Here is a 26,547-nt window from a genome sequence, read left to right on the forward strand (position 1 = left end):
GGAGTTGCCCTGATTGAGGTGATCAGTCAGATGATCAGCCACCCATCTATCAGCTACTTTTGATAGCACTGGAAGAATGCTTATAGTTTGGTAATTTTCCACCAGTGTTCGGTCACCAGATTTTAAAACACGTATCACTGAAGCAGACTTCCAAGCATTGGGGAAGAACCCATATTTGATGGACAGATTAACTTGATGTACAATAGGGACAATCAGAGAATATTTGTGTCTCTTCAGGAATACAGTGTCTAGAACAAATACATATTTTGTTCTAGAGCTCCTGAAGAAGCTAATAATACTGTCCAATGCTGATGCTGAGATTTCAGGAATTGTGAATATTGGTTTATTATTATCTATGGGAGTGAGGACTGTGGTCATGGTTGAAAATCTTTGAGCCAGTTCCCTGACAGAGTCAACAAAAAGCTGGTTAAAGGTGGTGGATATGAAATCGGAGTCTTGAATTAGAATCCCATGAACCTTTCATTCAGGATGTTTTTTGGACTTTTCAGCTCCTCTCCCTGTTAGTTTGTTGAGATTTTCCCAAATCACTTTGACATTTCCTTTTGCTTCATTGATCACTCTAAGAAAGAGCTCTGCTTTGGCAAATATTCCGTACCACCTTATTTCTCAGTGCTGTAAATATACATATGTCATCATTCTGACCAGACTTCAGTGTTTTTTCAAGGTAAAGATGCCGTTCTCTCATCCGCCTCCAGAGGTCCTCGTTGAACCATTGTAGAGGGGTTTCTGTCTTGGTTTACATTTATTTTTTTATTTAACTTGGCAAGTCAGTTAAGGAAAAAATATTGTTTACAATGACAGCCTACCCCAGTCAAACCTGAGCCAATTGTGCGCCGCCCTATGGGACTCCCAATCACACCCTGATGTGATGCAGCCTGGACTCACACCAGGGATGCCTCTCGCACTGAGATGCAGTGCCTTAGACCACTGCGCCACTCGGGAGCCAATTTGGGTCTTCAATGCTTAACAGATCAGACCAGACACCTAGATTATGTCCAAGGACAATAAAAACAAAGTCAGAAACAAGGCAGTCATGGTGTTTCTTTTTTATCTTTATTTAACTAGGCAAGTCAGGTAAGAACAAATTCTTATTTTCAATGACGGCCTAGGAACAATGGGTTAACTGCCTTGTTCAGGGGCAGAACAACAGATTTTTCCTTGTCAGCTCGGGGATTCAATCTTGCAACCTTTCGGTTACTAGTCCAACGCTCTAACCACTAGGCAACCCTGCCACCCCAATTTACAATGTAACGTTTTATATATGGCATGTGAGGTGTCCTATGGCTTCTCTTATTAAATGTAGGTCGTACATGTCTATCTGTTATGTCATATCGATCCAGAATAATGCTATAAAATGCAAAGCTGCTAAAGAAAGTAATCATAAAAGTGTGCTCTGGGGTGGAGTTTCCGCTTGGTAAATATATAGGATCAGCTTCCCGGCCCTACATCAAAACTGACCCAAGGTCAGTGTCTAGGGGCAACTTCTCCCTACTCCATAAAAGTAGCCAAACCATGGTCTGACATGTCCGATGTTACCTGCTGTTCCCAGGACAGCCTAGAGGGTGCGCTGGTGACCACACACCAGGAGATGGAGCTGTACCGGGGTCAGCTGCTGGCTGCAGACAAATTACAGCTGAAGAAGGAGACACTGCAGAACCAGCTCATCAACATCAGAGGAGAACTCTCCCAGGCATCCAGCGTAAGAAAGACACATAGCCAGGGATAATCCATGATAATCCATAGTGATCCATTAGATGTAATCTATAAGTAAATCAAGGAGATCCCTTTAAGGTATCCTGTATAAGATATATGAATGAATCTAAAATATGACAATATATCATCTATAATCTATAAGATCTGATCACCATCAGAGGACAACTCTCCTACTCCAGTGTGATAGATATTGTATGGTTGCTTTAGAAAGTGACTATAAGGCTAGAGGCTTCAGCATACAGTCAGGGTTTTTCATGCGAAGGAAAAACTGTGCCTATTGCCACACTCACCACCCAAGCCTCTTTTTGATTTAGGAAAACACTGATAGTGTTCATAGTTCCAGGGTCTAAGTGTGTGGTCCAGGTTCTGAGTGTGTGTGTTCCAGGGTCTGAGTGTGTGTTCCAGGGTCTGAGTGTGTGTTCCAGGCTCTGAGTGTGTGTTCCAGGCTCTGAGTGTGTGTTCCAGGCTCTGAGTGTGTGTTCCAGGGTCTGAGTGTGTGTTCCAGGCTCTGAGTGTGTGTTCCAGGCTCTGAGTGTGTGTTCTCTCCCCTGCTGTCCAGGTTCTGACCACCAGTCGGATGGAGTTTGAAGCTTTGGAGGACGAGGTCAATGCTATCCATGGAGACCTGTGGGAACAGCTCAATACAGGCGGGCAGGTACACTGGCCACTTAATCTATGACCCACCTAAAGCTTCTGATGTTTTATTGTAGCGTACAAAGTTACCAAAACCTGTGTTTCTAACCAGTCGCCAGTCGAACACTGAATATGGAGCTTAGAAAGGAAATGACTAGAATGGAACTCTAATCTCTAATCTCACCTGCTCATGAACACACCTGTGTGGTTCCATTTTAAAGTTTCTATTGCTTTTCGTTGGCTAATTTCCAGTCACTTACCACAGTGTTATCCTAGCTTGCTAATAGGTGAGTCCAACCTTTCCTCCTAATCAGTATTTTAAACAGAATAGGAATCACTCATCAACAATAAATTACCACAAACATTCATTTTCATCATGTCCTATTTATCATCATACTTCTGATGATATCATCTAGAATGTATAAAGTACAGTCGTAGCCAAAAGTTTTGAGAATGATTTGAATTTTTCACAAAGTTTGCTGCTTCAGTGTCTTTAGATATTTTTGTCAGATGTTACTATGGAATACTGAAGTATAATTACAAGCATTTCATAAGTGTCAAAGGCTTTTATTGACATTTACATGAAATTGATGCAAAGAGTCAATATTTGCAGTGTTGACCCTTCTTTTTCAAGTCTTCTACAATCTGCCCTGGCATGCTGTCAATTAACTTCTGGGCCACATCCTGACTGATGGCAGCCCATTCTTGCGTAATCAATGCTTGGAGTTTGTCCGAATTTGTGGAGTTTTGTTTGTCCACCCGCCTCTTGAGGAATGACCACAAGTTCTAAATGGGATTAAGGTCTGGGGAGTTTCCTGGCCATGGACCCAAAATATTGATGTTTTGTTCCCCGAGCCACTTAGTTATCACTTTTACCTTATGGCAAGGTGCTCCATCATGCTGTAAAAGGCATTGTTCATCACCAAACTGTTCCTGGATGGTTGGGAGAAGTTGTTCTCGGGGGATGTGTTGGTACCATTCTTTATTCATGGCTGTGTTCTTAGGCAAAATTGTGAGTGAGCCCACCCCCTTGGCTGAGAAGCAACTCCACACATGAATGGTCTCAGGATGCTTTACAGTTGGCATGACACAGGACTGATGGTAGCGCTCACCTTGTCTTCTCCGGACAAGCTTTTTTCCGGATGCCCCAAACAATCGGAAAGGGGATTCATCAGAGAAAATGACTTTACCCCAGTTCTCAATCCCTGTACCTTTTGCAGAATATCAGTCTGTCCCTGATGTTTTTCCTGGAGAGAAGTGGCTTCTTTGCTGCCCTTCTTGACACCAGGCCATCCTCCAAAAGTGTTCACCTCACTGTGCGTGCAGATGCACTCACACCTGCCTGCTGCCATTCCTGAGCAAGCTCTGTACTGGTGGTGCCCCAATCGCGCAGCTGAATCAACTTTAGGAGACGGTCCTGGTGGTTGCTGGACTTTCTTGGGCGCCCTGAAGCCCTCTTCACAACAATTGAACCGCTCTCCTTGATGTTCTTGATGATCCGATAAATGATTGATTTAGGTGCAATCTTACTGGCAGCAATATCCTTGCCTGTGAAGACCTTTTTGTGCAAAGCAAAGATGACGGCACGTGTTTCCTTGCAGGTAACCATGGTTGACAGAGGAAGAACAATGTTTCCAAGCACCACCCTCCTTTTGAAGCTTCCAGTCTGTTATTCGAACTCAATCAGCATGACAGAGTGATCTCCAGCCTTGTCCTCGTCAACACTCNTTCCAAGCACCACCCTCCTTTTGAAGCTTCCAGTCTGTTATTCGAACTCAATCAGCATGACAGAGTGATCTCCAGCCTTGTCCTCGTCAACACTCACACCTGTGTTAACGAGAGAATCACTGACATGATGTCAGCTGGTTCTTTTGTGGCAGGGCTGAAATGCAGTGGACATGTTTTTGGGGGATTCAGTTCATTTGCATGGCAAAGAGGGACTTTGCAATTAATTGCAATTCATCTGATCACTCTTCATAACATTCTGGAGTATATGCAAATTGCCATCATACAAACTGAGGCAGCAGACTTTGTGAAAATTCATATTCGTTTCATTCTCAAAACTTTTGGCCACGACTGTACAGTCAACATGCCCCATTAAACACCAGACTGTCCCCCTCCTCTCCATGGAGTATCACCTGGCTCATAGTGGTGAACTGTTAAGTGACTGTCCATAAGAGTGAAGTGTCTATGACCAACTCAATAAAACTGGGTTGTATTCATTAGGAATGAAACAGAAGCAAATGGGCCAAAACGGGAAGGGGGTACCTGAACTTGTCCAATATACAAAAAAAACATGTTTAAGTTTTCCTTTGCGAAATTTTTGCTACATTTTGTTATAGTGTGTACTAATGAATGTATGTGACCCTGTTGTTTTCTTAGACAATCAGGCTACCTTGTGTCACTCTCTCACACTGCCTCTGGTCTTATAACTGAGACACCTAACTGCTGCTACATCACTCCCTGACTTGTTTTCTAATAGAAGACTACAATAACAATAAGTTATTAACAGTATTACATCTATTCAGTATTATACTTCAAATTTTCTTCTTACCTCTATCCTTCTACAATCACCTTTACTTCCCTCATCTTCTCTACATACTCCTCCCTCCTCTCCTTCATCAGAGTGAGATGATCCACAGACACATTCAGAAGGAGTTCTGGAGAGTTCAGGATGTGTTGGAAGGACTCCACAAGAGCAACCTTTCCAGAGGCACAGACACAGCCAAACACCGGGGTATGCATGCACCTCACAGTAACATAACCTACAGTATAGACGTACATACAGTGCGTTCGGAAAGTATTCAGACCCCTTGACTTTTTCAACATTTTGTTACGTTACAGCCTTATTCTAAAATTMATTAAAATGTTTTTTTCCTCATCAATCTACACACAATACCCCGTAATGGCGAAGCAAAAACAGTTTTTTATGTTATTTTAGCAAATGTAAAAAATAAAATAAAAAACTTTAAAATCACATTTACGTAAGTATTCAGGCTCTTTACTCAGTACTTTTTTGAAGCTCCTTTGGCAGTGATTACAGCCTTGAGTCTTCTTGGGTATGATACTACAAACTTGGTATACCTGTATTTGTGGAGTTTCTCCGATTCTTCTCTGCAGATCCTCTCAAGCTCTGTCAGGTTGGATGGGGAGCGTCGCTGCACAGCTATTTTCAGGTCTCTCCAGCGATGTTAGATTGGGTTCAAATCCGGGCTCTGGCTGGGCCACTCAAGGACATTCAGAGACTTGTTCCAAAGCCACTCCTGTGTTGTTTTGGCTGTGTGCTTAGGGTCGTTGTACTGTTGGAGCAGATGTTTATCAAGGATCTCTCTGTATTTTTCTCTGTTCATCTTTCCCTCGATCCTGACTATTCTCCCTGCCGCTGAAAAACATCCCCACAGCATGATGCTGCCACCACCAGGTTTCCTCCAGACTTGACACTTGGCATTCAGGCCAAAGAGTTCAATCTTGATTTCATTGGACCAGAGAATCTTGTTTCTCGTGGTCTAAGAGTCCTTTAGGTGCCTTTTGGCAAACTCCAAGCAGGCTGTCATTTGCCTTTTACTGAGGAGGGGCTTCCGCCTGGCCATTCTACCATAAAGGCCTGATTGGTAGAGTGCTGCAGAGATGGTTGTCCTTCTGGAAACTTCTTCTACCTCCACAGAGGAACTCTGGAGCTCTGTCAGAGTGACCATCGGGTTCGTGGTCACCTCCCTGACCAAGGCCCTTTTCCCCGATTGCTCATTTTGGCCAGGGCGGCCAGCTCTTTGAAGGGTCTTGGTGGTTCCAAACTTCTTCCATTTAAGAATGATGGAGGCCACTGTGTTCTTGGGGACCTTCAATGCTGCAGACATTTTTTGATACCCTTTCCCAGATCTGTGCCTTGACACAATCCTGTCTCGGAGCACTACGGATAATTCCTTCGACCTCATGGCTTGGTTTTTGCTCTGACATGCACTGTCAACTGTGGGACCTTATATAGACAGGTGTGTGCCTTTCCAGATCATGTCCAATCAATTGAATATACCACAAGTGGACTCCAATCAAGTTGTAGAAACATCAAGGATGATCAATGGAAACAGTATGCACCTGAGCTAAGACTATAGCATCTGAATACCTATGTAAATCATTTATTTCTGTTTTGTATTTTTAATACATTTGCAAAAATTTAATTCGCTTGGTCATTATTGGGTGTTGTGTGTAAATTGATGAGGAAACCTTTTTTTGAATCCATTTTAGAATAAGGCTGTAACCTAACAAAATGTGGAAAAGGTCAAGGGGTCTGAATACTTTCTGAATGCACTGTACAGTAATTACCACTTCTGCTATGTTTTTTCCTATCTGTCTGAACTGTAGCTGAATCTCTAGCTGAAGTAGATGATAAATGAACCAATAGAAGTATATCGATGAACAGCGTTCTGCATGCATTTCTAACTCCCTCCCTCCCTCTCCTCTATCTCTCTGTCTCTCTATCTCTCTGTCTCTCTGTCTCTCTATCTCTCTGTCTCTCTGTCTCTCTATCTCTCTATCTCTCTGTCCTCTATCTCTCTGTCTCTCTGTCTCTTTGTCTCTCCATTTCTCTGTCTCTCTATCTCTCTGTCTCTCTATCTCTCTGTCTCTCTGTCTCTCCATTTCTCTGTCTCTCTATCTCTCTGTCTCTCTATTTCTCTGTCTCTCTATCTCTCTGTCTCTCTGTCTCTCCGGCAGTAGCCAGTGGAACATCAGGTTCTTTTAGCACCAATAGTCCTGCTAGTCCCATGAGCTCAGTAAGCCTCACCAGTCCACTCAGCCCCTTCTCCCCAGTGCCCGGTTCCCAGGCCTCCCCCTCCAAACAACTGTCTCCGGAGGTAAGCACCGCCTCCTCTTACTACCCACGCACCCACCTGGGTCCCCACCCAGGTCCTCAAATTAACACCCACCTGAGTCCTCAACGTCACACCCAACCATGTTTTGATCTAAATGCCCAACTAGGTCCTAAATCTAACATTCAACCAGGTCCTGATCCAAATAGACCAGTAGACCAGAACCAAACACACACCTGGATCTTGAACCGAACACCAAACACCCCCTTATACTTTCCTTACCTTGCACCCAGGCCAGCCCAGGCTTGCACCCAGCCCAGCCCAGGCCCCTCAGTCCTGAAACACAGTGRCAGGTCCTGTACTTAGGCACCCAGTCCTGTCCTGAACTTAAATCCCTACCTAACACCCAACCAAGTCCTGAGCCAAGTAGGCACACTGGTCTTGAACCAAATATCCACTGGGTCCTGAGCCAAACTCCCACCCTAGCACTAGCCAAGCCAACCAGCTAGCCCCTGTAGAGAGTACAGACAGCAAGCAACATGTACAACCGCACACCTCCCAAGCCAACCAGCATGGCCTTAGAAACACTGTGGCAATCTAACCAAACACAGACCCAACACCAACATCAACCCCAGCACCAGCCAAGCCAACCAGGCAGTCCTTAGTGACAGTGCACAGCCACACAGCCACCAAGCCAGCTCTGGAGTTCCACTCCCCCATGAAGCCAGCCAGAGCTCCACCCACCCACTCACCCGCCCACCCTGCCAAACTGGCCAATCAACAAGCTCCTACAGGCAGTAAGTAACCCACCAACACACCCAGCTAGCCAGTGAGCTTGCCCCTCAGCCGAAACAGCAAGCCATTGGCTACAGGAAAGTTCTTTTTTTTCTGCCAAAACTCCTGTCTTGATAGCCAGCTAGCCTATAGCCATAGCCCAGACCTCCGTACACACTCCCTATCACCTTGCCCCGTGTCCAGGGCCCTCAGTCCTGAAACACATCACACACCCCGGTACCATCACACACTCCGGTACCACCACACACCCCGGTACCATCACACACCCCGGGTACCAATCACACTCACTCCGGGTTACCACCACACACACCGATAGCACCACCACACCCCGGTACCACCACAACCCCGATACCACCCACCCCACGGTACCACCACACACCCCAGTACCACCAACACGTACCTCCACGGAACAACCAGTAACACCAACCGTCATCACACCCGGTAATCCACAGTACACGACACACCCCGTGACCACCACAACCCCCGTACCACCCACAACACCCCGGTACCATAAGCACACCACGTACCGGTAACCCAACATCCACGGATGACCCGTACACCACACACTCTCAACGAGATACCTACCACACACCCCACGCTTTACACCACATGCACCGTACGTACCACCACACATCCCGTTACCAGCCACACACCCAGGACTACCCATGGTACCCATCCCGGTACCCACCACAAACCGGTACCACACACACCACACACGCCGGTACCAATCACAACCACCAGGTACCATCACACACCCCGGTACCACCACACACCCCGGTACCACCACACACGGCCCCGGTACCACCACACCCGGTCCACAGCACGGTACCCCACACATCCCCGGTACAACCACACTTCCCGTACCATACACAACCCGTACGCCCACACCAACACACCAACGGTACACCACAGCATCCCGGTTACCTACGACACTCCCCGGTACCACACCACCCGTTACACCACCAGCTCCCCGGTAACACCACACACCCGGTACCACCTCAATCCCGGTACATCCAACACCTCCGGTACCAAATCACACATCCCGCCGGTACCACCACACACCCCGGTACCACCACACACCCCGGTACCACCACACACCCCGGTACCACCACACACTGGTACCACAGCCATCCAAACATCAGGCATTGGGCTCGACTCAGTGTACATGCAGACCCATCTCTTGACCTGGTGGACTGTACTGTAAGATTTAAGATGTTTAAGGTGGGTTGCAGCAGTTGTAACCCACAACAGACAGACTTGATACAATAACAGTTCTAATGTGATGTTATACTTACTGTATTATGATGATGCAGCTTATAGTACTTTGTTTTGCCAATAGTAAGAAGCAAAGCTAGAGGTTTGAAGCAGAATGTGTTATGCTTTCTGAGGTAAACTATATAGCTGAGGGTGAGGGTCCTAGTCAGTAAGTGGTTAATAATGTTCTGTGTCCAGCAGGCTCAGGGAATCCTCACTGACATTCTCAGAGAAAAAGGAGTCAGGAGTTCTCAGCCTGCATAACATGTTGTTAAATAATTATGTATAGTGTCATGTCAACATCAATAAGCTCTTTCTCTGCCAGAAAATATGAGGTCAAAAAAGTTATGTGTAGAACTGTATCCTTAATGGAATCAGATAAGAAACCAGACAGACCTGTTACTGTAATTTATTTATAGAAACCTCATTGGGAGGTGGAGCAGAAATGTGGCAAATGTTCTCCTTTTCCTTCATGCCATCTCTCACTATGTGGAACATGGTACTTAGTGGTGGGTCATTCCATGTCATTTAAGCAAGTCATCTCACCCACCAGGTTGGTAGATTGTTTATTTTCATCATGAGCAAAAGCAATTGGTTTTCTACACAAAGTTGCAAAGAAATAACCCCAAGAGACCAGCAAAAGGGATAAAAGGGGGACTTTCCTCTATAGTGCTTAATCAATCAATTAATGAATTAATTGATATCAAGGAATATGATCAAGAAATCAAGTCAACTGGTTATCCCAGGTCCATAACAGTTCATTGATTAAAAGAGAGGGATGTACACTGAATAAAAATATGAACTCAAAATGCAACAATTTCAAAGATTTTACTGAGTTACAGTTCATATAAGGAAATCAGTCATTTGAAATAAATTCATTGGGCCCTAATCTATGGATTTCACATGACAGAGAATTCAGATATGCATCTGTTGGTCACAGATACCTTAAAAGAAAAGGTAGGTGCGTGGATCAGAAAACCAGTCAGTATCTGGTGTGACCACCATTTGCCTCATGCAGTGCGACACTTCAGACAGTTAAATAACAAATATATTTATTAGGATCCCCATTAGCCGACGCCAATGGTGACACCTAGTCTTACTGGTGTCCGACATATAATTAAAAAGACACTACAGACAAAATACTTTATAATTGACATACATTTAAAAACATTGACATGTAGTGTGTGTGCATCTATCAGTTACACATACATGTCAGTACATACACACAACAAGTGGGTCACATGGGGTTGATTGTGGCATGTGGAATGTTGTCCCACTCCTCTTCAATGTCTATGCGAAGTTGCTGGATATTGGCGGGAACTGGAACATGCTGTCGTACATGTCGATCCAGAGCATCCCAAATATGCTCAGAGGGTGACATGTCTGGTGAGTATGCAGGCCATGGAAGAATTGGGACATTTTCAGCTTCCAGGAATTGTGTACAGATCCTTGCAACATGGGGCCATGTATTATCATGCTGAAGCATGAGGTGATGGCGGCAGATGAATGGTACGACAATGGGCCTTAGGATCTCGTCACATGATCTCTGTGCATTAAAATTGCCATCGATAAAATGCAATTGTTTTCATTGCCCATAGCTTAGACCATACCATAACCCCACCGCCACCATGGGGCACTCTGTTCACTACGTTGACATSAGCAAACCGATCGCCCACACGACTCCATACACGCTGTCTGCCATCTGCCCGGTACAGTTTCATCCGTGAAGAGCACACTTCTCCAGCGTGCCAGTGGCCATTGAAGGTGAGCATTTTCCAACTGAAGTCGGTTACGACGCCAAACTGCAGTCAGGTCAAGACCCTGGTGAGGACGACGAGCACCCAGATGACCTTCCCTGAGACAGTTTCTGCCAGTTTGTGCAAACAGTTTCATCAGCTGTCCGGGTGGCAGGTCTCAGACAATCCCGGAGGTGAAGAAGCCAGATGTGGAGGTCCTGGGCTGGCATGGTTACACGTTGTCTGTGGTTGTGAGATTGGTTGAACGTACTGCCAAATTCTCTAAATGCACGCTGGAGGCAGCTTATGGTAAAGAAATTAACATTCAATTATCTGGCAACAACATGCAAACTGCATATTTTAGAGTGGCATTTTATTTCCCCCAGCACAAGGTGCACCTGTGTAATGACCATGCTAATCAGCTTCTTGATATGCCACACCTGTTAGATGGATGGATTATCTTGGCAAAGGAGAAATGCTCACTAACAGGGATTTAAACAAATTTGTGCACAACATTTGAGAGAAATAAGCTTTTTGTGCATACTGTATGGAACATTTCTGGGATCTTTTATTTCAGCTCATGAAACATGGAACCAGCACTTTACATGTTAAACTCTATATTTTTGTTCAGTATAGTTCAGAAGATACTGGGGTTGGATCCTCCTGTTTTAGTATTAAACCCATGTGAAACCTGTAGTGCTATGCCTTCCTCTGGCTCTCAGCCAACTTTCTCTGTTGGCATGAAGCTCATAATCACACAATGCTGAAATTTGAATTATAGTGTTCAAGAGCAGAAATGTTRTATTTTGTGAATCTTATAAACCCATGTATCATCTGTGTCGCTTAATGATTGTAACTGATTACAGTGTCTGTACTCATTCAACTGAAACATAACGTTGGAAATTGTGGTGGTACTTTCTATCTTTTTTTTCATATTCAGCAGTAGTCAGTGGTCTGTATCAGTACTACTAATCTGATTAGAATTGATCAGTATGTGCATTCATGCTAGCTCAGTGCAGGCATCTCGTTGGACGCCTGTGACCCTTCACCCCTGAAGTTCATAGGGGTCGGGGCTCCATTCCTCATATCGTTCCATGATCCTCTCTGCTCTGCACTCTGCCTGGCTTTTGTCACTCCTCCTGATGCACAGTGCTCTCTCTTCCTCCTCCTACCATCATCCTCCTTCCTTTCTTTTTTTCTTCCTTCCCTCTCTTCCTCTTATTCTTCCTACCTCCTTCCTGTGGCTGTAGGACATTGGCCCGCCACGGCCACCACTTCCCAAATCCTACTACCCTCTGGAGTCGCTCCCCTCCCTTCCCCCCTCCCTCCCCCCTCTGCCCTTCGACAGCTCCACCTGGCTACGCAGCCTGGGCCTGGATGACGGTTACCTTGACGATGAAGAGTCCCACAGCAGAAAGGTATTTGGAGACGGGAGGGTGGGAGGGAGTTCCCATCCCTGCCATGCCCCCTGTCACTCACGCAAGCTGGTAAATGTTGTCCATAACCACTGATTCAGGGACATAATCATTTGCCTCCCCCTAATGGGTAAAGTAAGGATAGGGGGTAGAGTAAGCTGATCTGTGGTAAAGGGCAACTCCCAGTTGTTACATGTCCTATAGAAGCCATCCCTGTCGTCCCCATAAACACTTCCGGACCCCTAAACAGCAGAGCTCCAAGCTCTACCACACAGAGTGATTTTACCCCCCCCCCCCCCCCATCATCCACTTCTCCATCACCCCATCCCTCTGCCATAGATATGGTCACACACATCTGTCTGTTCTAGCGCTTCACTCCTCATGACTCCTATTCCATATTTTCTTTCTTCTCTCTCTCTCTCTCTCTCTCTCTCTCTCTCTCTCTCTCTCTCTGCCTCTCTGCCTCTCTGCCTCCCTGCCTCCCTGCCTCCCTGCCTCCATCTCGGCCTGTATCTGCTCTCCAACAGCACTTGCACTAGAAGTGATTGTTCTGGTTATGGCTTCTCTTTAGTCTGCTGTGAAACAATCAATCACTTACTATGGTTGATACCAAAAACTCTTCATTAAATTTGAATTGAATCAGTTGATATGTAATTATTCAATAGGATCTAAAGCAACAATACCAAACAAATAGGACAACCAATTTTAAGTATTTTAAATCTTAGCCATTCTAGTGTACTGGGTGCTTTTGAATGCTAAGACTTATCTTAGGGCGAGTTACAGGTTCCCCTAGGAACGGTAAGGATGTGAATGGAGGTGTGTGGATCCATCCACAGCTAGTGGTTCCTTTACCATACTGTCTGTGTGCCAGTTGTTGTAGTGATGTGGTAGTGATGTGATTGTGCTAGTTCCTGTGCTAGTGCTGTGTCTGTCCTGTAGTGTGTAGACCGTATGCTTTGGCTTATGCCGTATCTACATCCCACCATTGAGCTCTGGAACCAGCCATATCTGGCAATAACCCCATCATTGCATTCCACACCAATGCATATTATCTAATGCATTCTGTGTTTGGGTAACTATATGGCCAATAGTTCCTACACTCTCCCAGTACGTAAATATCTTACTGTTGATTGGCTGATGATGCATTAGCTCTTCCTCCTACTCTGTGTTGCAGCACAAGTACGGTTATCGACAGGACATGTCACCAGAAGAATGGACCAATAGCAACGAAGCTCAGGAGCTGGATCTGGATCGACAGGCCAACATGAATAAAGGTACAGGAAGCAAGGGATCCTGGGTAATGGTGTTCTGGTGTGTCAGTAAGTCTGCATAGCTGGGTCATTCCTACAATGCGGTACCATTTGGACCTCAAAACATTTGAATTTTTACAAATATGTACAAAGAAAAATAGTATTCTTTTAGAAAAACATATTGATCAAGCTCAGGCACATAACATTTTTTTGGGATGCATTTTCCAATTTGTTAGGTTCATAATCCTAAGAGGGTTGACCTATCAGGGTGGAAATGTTGAACCTAAATTAGCCATAGCTCTGTGAGTGAACAAGACTGAGCAAACATAATGATAAACACTTAAACAGGATTTAACTTCTCTATCAAACATATTTTAACATTTTGATTATTATTTGTATTTATTTATATAATTTAGCCAAACAAGTTGGATATGTATGAGTGGGACATACAGACTAAGAACATGAACAAATAGATAGAAATGAGGGTTTATATTTATTTAGCTTTGCACCATAGGAATTATGACTCTTCCTGAAGGTGGGGTCATTGTAGGAAGGGGTTGTTTTCTTAAATGGAGAATTACAACAAACTAACAGGGTGGAAAGTGGTATCAGGGACACACAGAAAATCTTAAATGAAATAATAATAAATACAATAATCATTCAATTGTTTTTATTATTTTATGGCTTATGTTTATTCTTTATTTTTAGGGGGTAGATCACTTTAAATATTGCACAGATTGTGGCTTCCATCAGTGTAATTGTCTGTATCATTTCCAATCCCCCATATTTTCTTTGTAAATACCAGTAAATCGTACTCATTCCAGGGTTTTTCATTATTTTTACTACTTTCTAAATTGTAGAATAATAGTGAAGCCATCAACACTATGAAATATCACATGTGGAATCATGTATTAATAACCAAAAAAGTGTTAAGAGAAAAAAGCTGGTTGAGAGAATGACAATAGTGTGCAAAGCTGTCATTGAGGCAAAGGGTGGCTACTTTGAAGAATATAAAATATATTTTTAATTGTTTAACACTTTTTGGGTTCCCACCGTGAACCAAAATTATGACAGCTTTGCACACTCTTGATATTCTCTCAACCAGCTTCATGTCTCTCAACCAGCTTTGTGAGGAATGCTTTTCAAAAAGTGTTGAATCATCAGCATAAAATGACATCTTTGTTTTTAAGGCGAAAACTAAAGTAGGGTGGTTGGTTGGGGTGGTTGGATGGATGGGTGGGCTTATAACGTGAACGTTTAGCAAGCCAAAACTGTGTTTGAATCTCAGCACGGACAACTTTGGCATTTTAGCTAATTAGCAACTTTGCAACTACAGGACTTAATACATTTTATCTAATTTGCAACTACTTATCATGTTAGCTAACCATTCCCCTAACCCTAACCTTAACCTTTTTAACCTAACCTTAAGCCGAGCTAGCAAGTGAGAAGAGCTTGCGACCATTTTTGTTTGGCAGAACAACGTGGTTGCCAATCGAATGAACGACCAGTCGGCTTTACTGGGAACGATACCAAAAAGAACGACCAGTCGGCTTGGCAGCTAATAGAAGGCACGAAGACCTCGATTTCTTCTCGGGCCTAACAACACCCGTGCCAGTATAGCCTCCAAACCACGGCTTCTCGGGCATTATCACTTAAATAATATCATTCATGTTTAATATACTGGTTGGTCCTTATAAACCATTTACTAATCATTAGTTAAGTCTTTTTGGGTGGCCTAATGTGAAGTGAGATGTATTTATACTTTGTAAATGTTTTGAGTGACCAGTGTAATTTCTTTAAAAAATATAGTCATGCCATTGGTAGACATTTCAGCAGTACCTGATGATCCTTAAGGTCTCAAAAAAGCCAAGAACATATCAATGGTAAAACAATAAGCACACAACACAGGATGTTTAAAAGACTGAAGCATTAGAAGCATTCTTTTTTTAATGTATTTAAGCTTTATTTTATCAGGGAGTTCCATTGAGATCWAGTCCTTGTTTCCAGGGCAGCACTGCACGAACATAATTGACAAAATGTACAACAAACACAATGTAGTAAAACATACAATATTACAAGCAATTTAAGAACAAACACATTCCTCAACACTGTGCCACCCGGGAGGCTCCATTTTAACTGTTCTGATTGGTCCCAGAAACCAATGGGTTCGGCCAGAACGAGAACATACCAGTGGAGGCTCCTCAGAGGAAGAAGGGTAGGACCATCCTCCTCTGTGAATTTCATTAATAAAATAGTAAAACATTGAAAAAGTTCTTATTTTTAGATAAAACTATACTAAATATATTCACGTCACCAAATAATTGATTAAAACGCACTGTTTTGCAATGAAGGTCTACAGTAGCCTCAACAGCACTCTTTAGGGTAGCACCATGGTGTAGCCGGAGGACAGCTAGCTTCCGTCCTCCTTCTCGTACATTGACTTCAGTACAAAACCTAGCCATCAACAAATTAATTTCTTCAAAAATGAAGGAGAAGCAAGAGATAGAAAGAGAGAGTTCGTAAAAAAATGTCACTTTCAGTTTCACTTACTTAGCTAGCAAATGCAGCTTGCTAGTTTAGTTACTCAAACACCCGGCTCAAACAGAGGGATGCTATGTTAGCTAGCTGGCTATGACTATCCAACACAACACTGGAACTCGTCCAAGTCAAGGTAAACTTTTGGTTTTATGAATTTATTGCCACTTGGGCCCGCCGGTGTAATTGCTTACTAGCTATACACTGTAATGTTACCGCATGATTGTAGCGGATTTACTAAACCCATTAGTGCTATTAGCTATGTTGACTAGGACATTACTTTAACTAATACGGGGACAACAATGTAGGCTGTGTGTAGCGGTTATGACATGGTTTGGCTTGGAAAGTTTTTTTTGCCTGGTCACATACAGCTGATGTGTTGTTCATTGAAGTCCACAAAAGAAGGGGAYAGGTGAAATGAGGAGAGTGCATAGAGGCGAGAAGGAATACAATGTGGCTGCTATGAAAGTGAACTGTTTTTATGTATAATCAGGGGTGTATTCATTCCACTAATTCTGTTGAAAAACGTTTCTTAAACGGAAACAAAACGGGGGATAAAAATACCTGAATTTGTCTAATAGAAACTCTCGTTTGCAACTGTTGGACTATTGATTACACCCTAGATAAGCTAGATGCAGGCAAAATGTTTCTCTCGACCTGTGTGCACCGACGTTGTAGACTTTAATTCATAGGCTAGGTTGTAGCAACCTCATGATGGGTATAGGGAATATTTGAGTATCATGTAGTAGTCTAAACCTGCTGATGTTACATTAAACTGGGTGAATGGAATATGAATGACAGTCATCCAACATGCTGTAATAGAAATAAGGCCATGCATGCTCATTCAAAAAATGATCGTCCTCACTCATCATAAACTGCACTGACCGCCACAGGAACCCACGTGGTGATATGCAAATGTGTCATTGGCTTTGATACTTTGATACTTTGATACTCTGATACAACACCTCTCATTTTGACGTCACCCCAAACGACTTCATCGATGGCAGTCTCAGACTGAAGTATGTAGCGAACATAGATCAGCGGAAGAATTCAGTTTGAAGCATCAGGCAAAAGTTATGTACCACTAGATTTGATGTTATGACACTGGTTAAGAATGGGAGGCTCCAAGAAGTGCCGCTCAGCCCATCCACCCACCACAAGAATGATCAGTAGGTCAGCCAGACCGCACTGCCAGGCTGAGCCGCCGGCACGCCTCGACCCTCAACAGTATAGTCAATACTTTAACTCTCTGCCCAAAACAATTTCCTTCCAATCAATTATTTTCAAATACAAAACAAAAAACAAAAATACATACACCTATACATATACAGGTAATTGCCAAAATAATAGAAACACTTAAGTGAATGAGGGGTAGAAAGTATATTGAAAGCAGGTGTGGTTCCTGAGTTAATTCGTTAATTAACATAATGTATAAAATGCTGGGCAGGCCATTATTTTGGATACCATGGCTATGCCCCCATAGGATGATAATGCCCCCATCCACAGAGCACGAGTTGTCACTGAATGGTTTGATGAGCATGAAAACAGTGTTAACCATATGCCATGGCTGTCTCAGTCACCAGATCTCAAACCAATTGAACACTTAGAGATTCTGGAGCGGAGCCTGAGACAGCATTTTCCACCACCATCAACAAAACACCACATTATAGAGTTTCTTGTGGAAGAATGGTGCCGATAGAGTTCCAGACACTTGTAGAATCTATGTCAAGGCGCATTGAAGCTGTTCTGGCTTGTGGTGGCCCAACGCCCTACACGTTATGTTGGTGTTTCCTTTATTTTGCCAGTTACATATACATACAGAAACAGCACAGCCTCCATATAATTAATGTCATCATAATAATGTAGAGCTCTCTTCATTTTATTTACTTGCACAGAATATAGCTGGATCGCCCCAGCTCGCCCGCAAGGGTCCACCGCCCTGCCGTTCCCTACACCAACACACGCTACTCAGCTTCAGGATCTTATGGAAACATTCATTATTGACTTTGTGTGTACTAGGCCAGGGCCAGAGCAACATCCCACAGGATGGCAGACCCCCAGTGTGAGGACTGAGCAGCCCAGCAGCTAGGTATAGCCTGAAGAGGTATCTCCCCTGACGTGGTCATGTTTTCAATACAGACTCTGTCTTACTGTATTTAGTACAATGCCTCCATACATAACTTGACATTTCTGTCATCTATCTTGACATTGTGGGAGAATAACCAACCTTCCAATTAATGGCAATGCATTTCTTCGCCGCTATAAATGTTAGGTTACACAGTTTCTCCTGATAACAGTCTCCAGTATCAACATTTAAAAGCAAACAAAAACGGAGAACGGAGAGAATATTCATCTGTAGACTCTTTGCCAGAATTCAGACAGCTTTTCACAAGACACATGACCTTTTAAATGCTTCCAGTGCTTCAGTATTTTCCTCTTTTAACTTTTAATGTTTATGTTTACACTTTGTTTGGCAGCACTTTAACTGGGCCATTAAAGGTAGTAACTCTTTAAACGTAATTGGATAATTCCGCAAAATGTAATGGGATAGTTCAGCGAAATATTAAACGTAATGGGATAGTTCAGCGAAATATTAAACGTAATGGGATAGTGCAGATGTTTGTTTCCATTCCTCGCAAGCACTTTTTGGACTGCTCTAATGAGTGACTGCAATCCACACTTTGGTTTTGGTGGAAAAGTCTGACAACAAATGCTATTGTTACAATTTTCGGATTTAAAAAAATACTTTACTCAGCATGGAAGTGTTACTGTTTTGGATTTTTTTTTAAATATATTTTTCCAAACATCCTTTGTATTGTGTGATATGTTCTAGGGGCCATTTTGAGACGTTAAGGAGCATCACGAACTGCTGGAATGCCTACCAATGGCATTTCCATCTTTTGTGAGAAATAACACTGCTCACTCAAAACATTTGAAAAAAGTATTTATGAAGTATAAATTGCCCAAAAAGATTGAACTAATGATTAGTAAATGGTTTATGAGGACTCATATTAAACATCTTATGAATTATCTTATGAATAATTATTAAATACTTTCAAAGTTGTTTATAAATGTCTGAATAACTAGCTTACTAACATTACAGATGTGGGAGTAATGATTAATAAATGATGAATAAACTATTTACTAATCTATTATAAATGCTTTATTACAAGGGAGTATTTTGGAGGTATTATTACAAGGGAGTGTTATGGGGGTATTATTACAAGGTGGTATTATGCTACTTTTTTCTGATCTAATCCAAAACTGTTAGATAACAGACTCATTGGAATGAAATCCTGTTTATAATCAGAAATGAAAGAACATCATCTAAAATATCAGAGTATATACTGTATATATAAATATAATTAGATTACTAGTCCTCAGGACTAGCTGTACCTTATTAAAGTCAATTGTTTACATAATAATAGATTGGATTATGTAACCCCAATGACTCATCCTCTGTGTCTGTGTKCCAAACAGCACCCTGTTGCCTACATAGTGCTCTATGGGCCCTGATCAAAAGTAGTGCACTATATAGGAATGTGGTGCAATTTGGGACACAACCTGTGTCATCCTCTGACATGCTGTTTGTCTCTCTCCTGTCCAGTGGGGGTCGTTCCTCCCAGGACTAAGTCTCCCCTGGAGGATCAGGGCCAATCCTACGACCATGGAATCTCCCGACGCAACGGCAAGGTGCCTAATGGAATCTCCAGGGTAGGCAGCATGCCAGAGAGGGCTTTATGGAGCTCAGGAAACTCACAGGCTATATGCATTATATTATATGATCCATACACATGATGTTTTGTAACTATATTATGATAGTGTTACTCATTGATGTTGCCTTTATGTAGTGGTGGTGGGCCTGTGTCTGGTATATTGAATGGTGCTGTCAAATGTATCTTTTAAAGAGCAATACATTTGATGCTTCATCATATGATTGACATGTTATTCCCATATCATTCCCCTCTCCCAGGAGCGTCCGAAGAGTGCGGTGTTCCCGGCGGAGGTGAAGTCCAAGATGAGCGTTGAGGAGCAAAACGAGCGTATCCGTAGGAACCAGAGCAGCTCCGTCAGGGACAAGAGACGCAGCCTGAACCTGGGTAGCCAGGCTGGTACCAACTACAGAGTGGTATGCTCTCACTTCTATTTACATGTACAGTACCTGTCAACACACCTACTCATTCAAGGGTTTTTCTTTATTTTTACAATTTTCTACATTGTAGAATAATAGTGAATACATCAAAACTATTAAATAACACATATGGAATCATGTAGTAACTAAAAAAGTGTTAAACAAATCAAAATATGAGATTTGAGATTCTTCAAAGTAGCCAGTCTTGCCAGCCTTTGCCTTGATGACAGCTTTGCACGCTCTTGGCATTCTCTCAACCAGCTTCACCTGGAATGCTTTTCCAACAGTCTTGAAGGAGTTCCCACATATGGTGAGCACTTGTTGGCTGCTTTTCCTTCACTCTGCAGTCCAACTCATCCCAAACCATCTCAATTGGGTTGAGGTCGGGTGATTGTGGAGGCCAGGTCATCTGATGCAGCACTCCATCACTCTCTTTCTTGGTCAAATAGCCCTTACAAATCAAATCAAATGTGTCACATACACATGGTTAGCAGATGTTAATGCGAGTGTAGCGAAACGCTTGTACTTCGAGCTCTGAAAGTGCAGTAATATCTAACAAGTAATCTAACAATTCTCCAACAACTACCTTATACACACAGGTCTAAAGGGGTGAATGAGAATAGGTACATGTAGATATATGGATGAGCGATGGCCGATCGGCATCCTGGAGGTGTGTTTTGGATCATTGTCCTGTTGAATAACAAATTATAGTCCCCCTAAGTGCAAACCAGATGGGATGGCGTATCGCTGCAGAATGCTGTGGGAGCCATGCTGGTGAAGTGTGCCTTGAATTCTAAATAAATCACGGACAGTGTCACCAGCAAAGCACCCCCACACCATCACACCTCCTCCTCCGTGCTTCATGGTGCGAACCACACGTGGAGATAATCCGTTCACCTACTCTTTGTCTCACAAAGACACAGCGGTTGGAAACAAAAATCTCAAATTTGGACTCATCAGAATAAAGGACAGATTTCCACCGGTCTAATGTCCATTGCTCGTGTTTCTTGACCCAAGCAAGTCTCTTATTCTTATTGGTGTCCTTTAGTAGTGGTTTCTTTGCAGCAAATCGACCATGAAGGCCTGATTCACACAGTCTCCTCTGAACAGTTGCTTTGAGATGTTGTTTTGAGATGTGTTACTTGAACTCTGTGAAGCATTTATTTGGGCTGCAATTTCTGAGGCTGGTAACTCTAATGAACTTATCCTCTGTTCATTGAAATGCATTCCAGGTGACTACCTCATGAAGCTGGTTGAGAAAATGCCAAGAGTGTGAAAAGATGTCATCAAGGCAAAGGGTGGCTACTTTGTAGAATCTAGAATACAATGTAGAAAATGTTAAAAATAAAGAAAAACCCTTGAATGAGTAGGTGTGTCCAAACGTTTGACTGGTACAGTACATGTACCTCTATGAGCCAGCCACCAGGAATATGTACTGTATGTTGAAATTTATTATAAAGGAAGAAACAGTATATTGTTCTGGCCTCTTGTCTATCTTTCCGGGCTAAGTTGAAGTCTCTTTCCTGATTCCTGATCCGGCCTCCTAGTCTCTTTCCTGATTGGTTATCTSTGTGTGTGTGTGTCCAGGTGAGGCGGAGGCTGACAACCCATGAGGTGGACATCAAGGACCTGGAGGCTGCAGTACGGGGGGAGGGGGTACAAGAGTCACCCCGGGAGGAGATTGCTCGCCTCAGACGGTTACAGATGGAACCTGACCAGTACAACCTGGACATCAGCAAAGAGGTTAGACACACTCTGTCCAACAACCACACTATGTGATACAATCATTATGTGACTATGATCCAGTCGTGATGTGATATAGTTGTGCCTAATGCAAAGTTAATTAAACACTTTGAAAACAGATTATTTCAGTTATTTCAGTAACACTTCATTCGTTGGAGCTCTTTCAGCTGGTATTTGTCTGGTATAAAAAAAATGCAGTGATAATTAACAAGTCAAATCACATTTGTATTGGTCACATACCCGTATTTAGAAGATGTTTTTGCGGGTGTAGTGAAATGCTTGTGTTCCTAGCTCCAACAGTGCGTCATATCTAACAATTCACAACAACAAACACAAATCTAAAAGTACAATAAGGGAATTAATAAATAAATAAATATCAGGACGAGAAATGTCGGAGTGGCATTGACTAAAATACAGTAGAATAGAATACAGTATATACATATGATATGAATAAGCAGTATGTAAACGTTATTCATTCTTAAGGACCGGCGTTACGTCAATGGGACAGTTGTAAATCATGCAGCGCGTTATATCAAGATTGCAGATTTTAGAGTAACAACAAATGTCGGTACATAGAAGTGTCTTATATCGGCTGAAAGCTTAAATTCTTGTTAATATAACTGCACTGTCCAATTTACAGTAGCTATTACTGTGAAAAAATGCCATACTATTGTTTGAGGAGAGCTCCTAACAACAAAACACTTTTTTTAACCCGATAGGTTTGATAAATTCACCTCCTGAAGGTGATTTTTGCACTTACATTCTGAAATCTTGCTCTGATTTATCATCCAAAGGGTCCCAGAGATAACATGAAGTGTCGTTTGTTAGTCTTGTTGTTCACTCATTTTTCAAGTTATCCATCTGAAACTTTACACATACACTGATGTCATCTTGTGGACACTACCGGAATTACAACTAGAGTGATGGCTATAACTATTACCTTTCTCTTGCATTTCAAAGATGGTGGTAGAAAAARACTTTCTTTTTTTGTATTTTCTTCTACCAGATCTATTGTGTTATATTCTCCTACATTAATTTCACAGTTCCACAAACTTCAAAGTGTTTACTTTGAAATGGTACCAAGAATATGCATATCCTTGCTTCAGGGCCTGAGCTACAGGCAGTTAGATTTGGGTATGTCATTTAGGCAAAAATTGAAAAAGATTGGGCTATTATTAAAGTGACCAGTGATTCCATGTCTATGTACATAGGTCAGCAGCCTCTAATGTACAGGGTTGAGTAACCGGGTTGTAGCTGGCTAGTGATGGCTATTTAACAGTCTGATGGCCTTGAGATAGAAGCTGTTTTTCGCTCTCTCTGTCCCAGCTTTGATGCACCTGTACTGACCTCGCCTTCTGGATGATAGCGGGGTGAACAGACTGTGGCTCGGGTGGTTGATGTCCTTTATCTTTTTAGCCTTCCTGTGACATCGTGTCCTGGAGGGCAGGCAGTGTGCACCCGGTGATGCGTTGGGCAGACCGCATTACCCTCTGGAGAGCCCTGCGGTTGCGGGTGGTGCAGTTGCCGTACCAGGCGGGGATTCACCACACTGTCTGTGTTGGTGGACCATTTCAGATCATCAGTTATGTGTACGCCGAGGAACTTGAAGCTTTCCACCTTATCCACTGTGGTCCTGTCAATGTGGATAGGGTTGTGCTCCCTCTGCTTTTTTCTGCTTCTTTGTTTTGTTTGACGTTGAGGGAGAGGTTATTTTCCTGGCACCACTCCGCCAGGTCCCTCACCTGTTAGTACACACTAAGTGGTAATGAAGATGTAGAGGAGGCGGCTCATTAGAATATTTCGGGGCATGGTTTGATCACAGCTCTTTTTTTGCAACTGTGAGTTAGTGTCATTCCAGTTGATTTAATCTGTTACATGTTAAATATGATAATGATTAGTGATGGTGTTTTGTGTTTTGTGAAAGACTGATGTATGGCTGGTGTCAATTGAAAGTGATGTGTAAATCAGTGGTTCTCAATTCTCTCCTCAGAGACCCCCTGTAACGGCAGCCTTCCCTCTCTTCGCGAGAAGAGAGGGTGTAACAGGGATCGGACCAAGACGCAGCGTAGTTGGTGCTCAACATATTTAATAATGATAAACAGTGAACACTTAACAATTACAAAATAACAAAATGTGGCAAACCGATACAGTCCTAGCTGGTGCAGCGAAAACACAGAGACAGGAAACAACCACCCACAAACCCCAACACAAAACAAGCCACCTATATATGATTCCCAATCAGAGACAACACAAAACACCTGCCTCTGATTGAGAACCATATTAGGCCAAACATAGAAACAGACAAACTAGACACACAACATAGAATGCCCACCCAGCTCACGTCCTGACCAACACTAAAAAAAGCAAAACACACAAGAACTATGGTCAGAACGTGACACCCCCAGTCGTTCCAGATCTAGCACACCTGTTTCAACTCACAATAATTAAACCTATGGAATTGTAACAATATAATATCGCTAACCAGAAAAAATAACCCAGTATTGTTCTTCAAACGGTTATTTCTAGAACCTTGAAATGGTTCTATACAGTACCAAAAAGGGTTGTGACAATAGCAGAATTGTTTTTGGTGCTATATAGAGCCTTTTTGTTTATAGTTTTTTATTGAATCATAGGAATGGTTCTTTATTGCACCATAAAAGTTTTGGCTATTGTTACGAGCTAAATAATCCTTATTTGGCCCTATATAGAAAAGTTTGTTTTTAGTGTGTGCTGGCTTCAAATAATTTCCCACAATTGGTCACTACTTGTGTACGTAATGTTTTTTCTAATTGCAAACCAAGTATATAGTGGGCCATAAAATAAAAGATGATCAAACCTCATCTGTAACTCGTTGTGTCCTCAGCTGTGTACTCCAGACAAGATTCTGATTCCGGAGCGCTACCTGGACGTGGACACTCCTCTCAGCCCAGAGGAGCAAAAGGAGAAACAGAAGAAAGTAGAGAGGATCAAGACGCTCATTGCCAAATCAAAGTATGTACAGACACTACTGAACTACTATCTAACACAGCTCTCACACAGTACAGCAGTGTATTTAGCCAAAGTTTGGCTAAACATTCTCCCCTCTACTGATTATCTGATTCACATCTGAATGATGGGATGCCACATGTTCTGTATAAAAAGGTATAATTTAATCTCCTTTCTCCTGCGCTCTACTTATTTTCTTTGTCATTCTCTCGCCCTCCTCTCCCCCTCCCCTCTGCCCGTCACTCCCTCCAGTCTCCAGAACGTGGTTCCCCTATTGGACGGTCCTACTGAGGGGGCTGGTTCCCACCACCAGGGTAACCCAGAGCAGCAGCTCCAGGACCAGGAGAAGAGGATTGAGATCTCCTGTGCCCTGGCCACCGAGGCCTCGCGACGCTCCCGTCTGCTCTCCGGTGAGGACGCCACCGCAGCCTGCCGCTCCACCGCCACCACCCCGACCACCCTGTCGCTACGGTTTTCCCCCTCACGGTTATCATTGCCCACCCCGGCCCCATCGCCCCCCTGTCATTGAGAGGACCCCCCAGCGACGAGTGGCGATGTGTTGCTGCAACACCCCCCACCGCCATCCAAAACCCCTTCTCTCTCTGCCTCTATGATACACATGTCCACCACCAACCACACATGTCCACCCTTCTCCAGCTGTGTGCATCCCACTCAACATCCCTAACAGCTGTGTTGGGATTAGATTGGAGGTTAACCTAGTCGAACTGCCTTGTTATAAAATATACAACGAGGGCCAGTTCCATCAACTTTAAAATCCCAATGTAACTCTTAGTTAAACCTCACTGTCAATTGTCTGCAAACGACTCCACTATCCAACACTTAACCCCAGCCAATCACACACTCACTTCTTCACCATCTGCTGTATTGCAATACAATCCACTATCCACTACCCACTCACTACCTAACCCCAACAACCACACCTTCACTCCCTCGAGGTCTGCAGCAGTCCACCAAGCGAAGTACGTAACAAGCTTCTCAGACGAGTTCTGATATAGGATCAGGTTCCCCCTGTCATCTAAATCTTATTCAATGTGATCTAAAAGGCATAAATGATCCCAGATCAGCACACCTACTCTGAGACACTATAAATACAGGTCCTGAGCTCAGATACACCTATATGTATCCGCTCTTACTGAAAATACTTATTAACCTTGTCCATTCACTGGGCATCATAAAACAGTGGCACATTTTCACTGTCCCTAGAGCCATAGATTAACAGAGATTTGATCAATTCAGATGAACCGAGATTGAGAATATGAAAGTGTTGCCATGTTGCCACCAGATGTTCCAGGATGATAATCTTCCAATGAGAAATGCAAGTTAGAATGGAATGTTATGGAATGTCTTGTGCTAGCAGGGAAGATAGTTCACCAAACTCTTATCGCTGGCTCTGCCTGTTTCACTGTCTGTCTCACTACTCCACTCTCCACAATATTCACTGTCTGTCTCACTACCCCACTCCTCCACTCTCCACAATATTCACTGTCTGTCTCACTACCCCACTCCTCCACT

The 26,547-nt window shown here is 43.2% G+C and overlaps 1 protein-coding gene across 1 annotated transcript in view; it reads left to right on the forward strand.

Annotated features, from left to right (window-relative positions):
* LOC111970341 (pleckstrin homology domain-containing family A member 6-like) overlaps positions 1-26,547 on the forward strand; it is a 53,882-nt gene that overhangs the window by 15,161 nt on the left and 12,174 nt on the right. Inside the window, exons 7-17 of the mRNA XM_070445719.1 lie at positions 1,571-1,720; positions 2,294-2,389; positions 4,993-5,104; positions 7,075-7,214; positions 12,205-12,372; positions 13,544-13,643; positions 19,762-19,868; positions 20,128-20,283; positions 21,874-22,029; positions 24,893-25,020; positions 25,267-25,424. Coding sequence (XP_070301820.1) covers positions 1,571-1,720; positions 2,294-2,389; positions 4,993-5,104; positions 7,075-7,214; positions 12,205-12,372; positions 13,544-13,643; positions 19,762-19,868; positions 20,128-20,283; positions 21,874-22,029; positions 24,893-25,020; positions 25,267-25,424 — 1,471 coding nt within the window. The remainder of the gene's footprint in view (positions 1-1,570; positions 1,721-2,293; positions 2,390-4,992; positions 5,105-7,074; positions 7,215-12,204; positions 12,373-13,543; positions 13,644-19,761; positions 19,869-20,127; positions 20,284-21,873; positions 22,030-24,892; positions 25,021-25,266; positions 25,425-26,547) is intronic.

This window comes from Salvelinus sp. IW2-2015, linkage group LG11 (genome assembly GCF_002910315.2).
Source record: "Salvelinus sp. IW2-2015 linkage group LG11, ASM291031v2, whole genome shotgun sequence".
In the NCBI taxonomy this organism is placed as follows: Eukaryota; Metazoa; Chordata; class Actinopteri; order Salmoniformes; family Salmonidae; genus Salvelinus; species Salvelinus sp. IW2-2015.